The sequence below is a fragment of the Cibotium barometz genome, chromosome 9 (assembly GCF_041138505.1).
Source record: "Cibotium barometz isolate CiBa-2024 chromosome 9, ASM4113850v1, whole genome shotgun sequence".
In the NCBI taxonomy this organism is placed as follows: domain Eukaryota; kingdom Viridiplantae; phylum Streptophyta; class Polypodiopsida; order Cyatheales; family Cibotiaceae; genus Cibotium; species Cibotium barometz.
The window spans coordinates 8,679,156-8,682,284 of NC_141054.1; the positions used below are offsets into that span (position 1 = coordinate 8,679,156).

Here is a 3,129-nt window from a genome sequence, read left to right on the forward strand (position 1 = left end):
GATTAGATTCACTCACAATCAAACTCGTACATTGGATTCACTCACAATGTTTTCATACACGTCACACGCATTCAAAAGTACACCACAAGTCTCACACGTGTCACAATTGGTTAGACTCACTCACAACCAACTTAATCACACTTGGGTCACCCAAGATATTCTTATTACTTATTGGATCACCCAATAAATTAATTATCATAACAAAAGGTCTCACAATTCTCCATAAGAGTGAGTAAATTTGAGCCTTGTATTCTTTTTGGGGAGGCAGGTGGGACAATTCCTAGGAGATAGAATTGGTCCGTTAATGTTACATACTAAAATGAAACCTTAGAAAAACACACTTATTCTTGAAAAACTCAGAGAATATATTTGCAAAGCAACATTAGAAAGGGTATATCTTCTGCCTAAGATCTTTGCGATTAGCCGATACAACAGCATGGACGCCACAGTGGAGATCCACGACATCTGCACAGTAGTTCCCAGAACACCTACAAGCTCACAACACGGGCACCTCTTCCTTTCCAGCCTCGACCTCTTTTGGCGAGATATCCACTACAACCAGAGGCTCCTCTTCTACAAAGACTGCTCGCCCCATCTCTTCCCTTCCTACGTTTCTAGCCTCAGGGAAAGCCTTTCCATTGCCCTTGTCCATTTCTACCCTTGGGCGGGCAGGATCATCAAGGGCCCGGACGGTCGTTGCGCAGTCGATTGCAATGACTCTGGTGTGGAGATGGTGCAGGCCTCCATCGATCTGCCCTTCACTGACCTCGGCAATGACTTCCAGTTCAAACCCTACTTCACAAAATTGGTCCGGTGGGGAGAGGTCCACAGATCTGATAGCTCCGAAGTTCCTCTCTTCTCTGTGCAGGTGCACACATCCCATCATCATAGCTTTTTTCTTTTTCTTGAACAAAAGTAGATCTAAGTCATCCAGGTCGCATGGTTGCCCTGCTCTAGGGGGAAAAAGAAAACAGAAGGATTAAATCGTAGTTTATCATCTTAGTTGGTAAATTGCTTTCATAGATTGTTTGTTGGCGTCATCACACAAATCCTAATAACAAAAATGCATGGCAAGCATGCATGGAAATTTATCTGGTTGATGGAGGGTAGGGCCTGCTGTTACCTTAGGAATTCATGTCAATGCACACATACTTGTGCTCATATAGTACCAACTCAAATCATAATGTAGCGTTAGAAACTTCTTTCTTTCTTGTTTTTTCTCTTGATCATATAAAATTGGTGATATGGTGATGTATCTCATTGAAATTAGCCTACAAGCATGTTAGAAGTTAAGTATTTTGACTCTGTATTTTGTCTTGGATTATTTTTGAACTCCAAATGACAGGTTACAAAATTTTTGAATGGTGGGATTTCGCTTGGGATAAGTCAAAATCATGTCATTGCGGATGGGCACTCTCTTTGGCATTTTCTGGTGTCATGGGCCGAGTGTGCCCGGGGTGTCCCCATTTCTAAGCCACCAGTGCACGATAGAACGGTTTTCAAGGTAGACAACCCTTCTCCAGACAAGGCTTATGCTTTGATCAAATTGACTCAAAACCCTAATTTCGACGAGAAGCGCGCTTCCATTGTAGAGAGGGTGTTCTTTTTCAGTGGGGAGATGATAAAGCAGTTAAAAAACAAGGCATCAAAGCAGGGGACAAGAGCATTCACATCTTATGAAGCTCTGTGTGCCCATGTATGGAAATCAGTGATCAAAGCAAGGGAGCTAGAGCCTGACCAACATGTTCATATATTGGTGCTGGTGAATTGTAGGAGAAAGATGAATCCACCACTACCAGATGAATATTTTGGTAATGTTATTGTAAATGGAATGGCCATAACGAAAGCAAAAGAGATTCTGGGGGAGAGCTTGGGGGAAACTGCCCAAAGGATCCATGACATGATCGAGTTATGCAGCAATGAGGAGGCATTGTGGGCTCAAATACATTATTTGGAACTGAGGGATAACTGTTGGGGAGTATTCCAGATGGACAGTGAAGGGCTGTTGGTGGCAAGCTCACCTAGGTTTCCTATATATGAGGTGGACTTTGGATGGGGTCCCCCTACTGCAGTCAGGCCGTCGAGGTGCGGTGGCGATGGCGAAATGGTCTTATTTATGGGTCGTCAACAGGGCGGTTGCGTGGATGTGTGTCTGAAACTAGAAAATAGTGCCATGGGCATCCTTGAGAATGACCCAGACTTCCTTGCATCTGCTCAAGGCTCTACCTAGTGTCTATGTATGGGGTGTGGCTCCATGCTAGTGTCCGAAAAAAACCCGGGTACAGCGTAAAAATTGAATGGGAACACCTGCAATTTTTTTTTGAAAATTGCAGAATTCACCTGCACTTGTCTGTGAGACATAAGGTTTTTTAATGGTCTGTTAATCCGAATATAGTGTAACTCCTTCCCTTTTGGACCTATGTTGATGTTGGCGTGCCAAAAAAGAGCAATTTTTTTTGCTGCATGCTACACGTCAAAATAGTTTATAGCCCCTTCATTGTGTGAAACGTTTCTTACAAGTTCATTGTGTGAAACGTTTCTAAAACTTGTAAGAGCCGTATTTTCTTTCTAATTGGCCTTGGGCCCAAGATCCTCCCATAGTTACCATTTTTTCATCGCATGTAGGTGCTTTTTTATCCACCCGCAGGCAATGCTGCGAAGGAAGCACCATGTGGGGTTGTCAACCCAAGACTTCTTGGTCCTAGTCAAACATCTCTACCACTTGAGCTATCAACTCAGTGGCTTGTAAGATTTTGTTTTAAAAATGCATGAAAACTATGTTGGACTTTATAATTAAGTGCACCTTGTCAAGATGCACATTTATTAGTTACCCCTCCCCTCCCTTTCTTGCTCTCTCATGTGCATGTGTGCCGTCATGCATAAGGGCGTCGCTACATTACATTTGAACGAATTGCCATAATTTACATTGGAATGAGTTGCCTCTTTTTTTTCGTTTTCTTTTTTCGAGGAGTGGGGGGTGAAATTTTTAACTCGCTTATGTGTGGGCCCTCCCTTGCAACTTCCAGAAGGCAATTGCCCCTTGTGTTAGGGTTCCGATCGGGTGTAGATGATGGATATTGAACTCAAGACCTTGCTCGCCTCTCAATCATTGAATTTCCTCAATCTTAA

General features: G+C 43.1%; 1 protein-coding gene across 1 annotated transcript; it reads left to right on the forward strand.

Moving 5' to 3' along the window:
- Positions 1-323: 323 nt before the first annotated feature.
- On the forward strand, positions 324-2,793 carry LOC147635233 (shikimate O-hydroxycinnamoyltransferase-like). Its single transcript, XM_086802451.1, has 2 exons — positions 324-868; positions 1,346-2,793. The coding sequence occupies exons 1-2, from the start codon at positions 437-439 to the stop codon at positions 2,228-2,230; spliced, it is 1,317 nt and encodes a 438-aa protein (XP_086658577.1). The 5' UTR covers positions 324-436; the 3' UTR covers positions 2,231-2,793.
- The last annotated feature ends 336 nt before the right edge of the window (positions 2,794-3,129 follow it).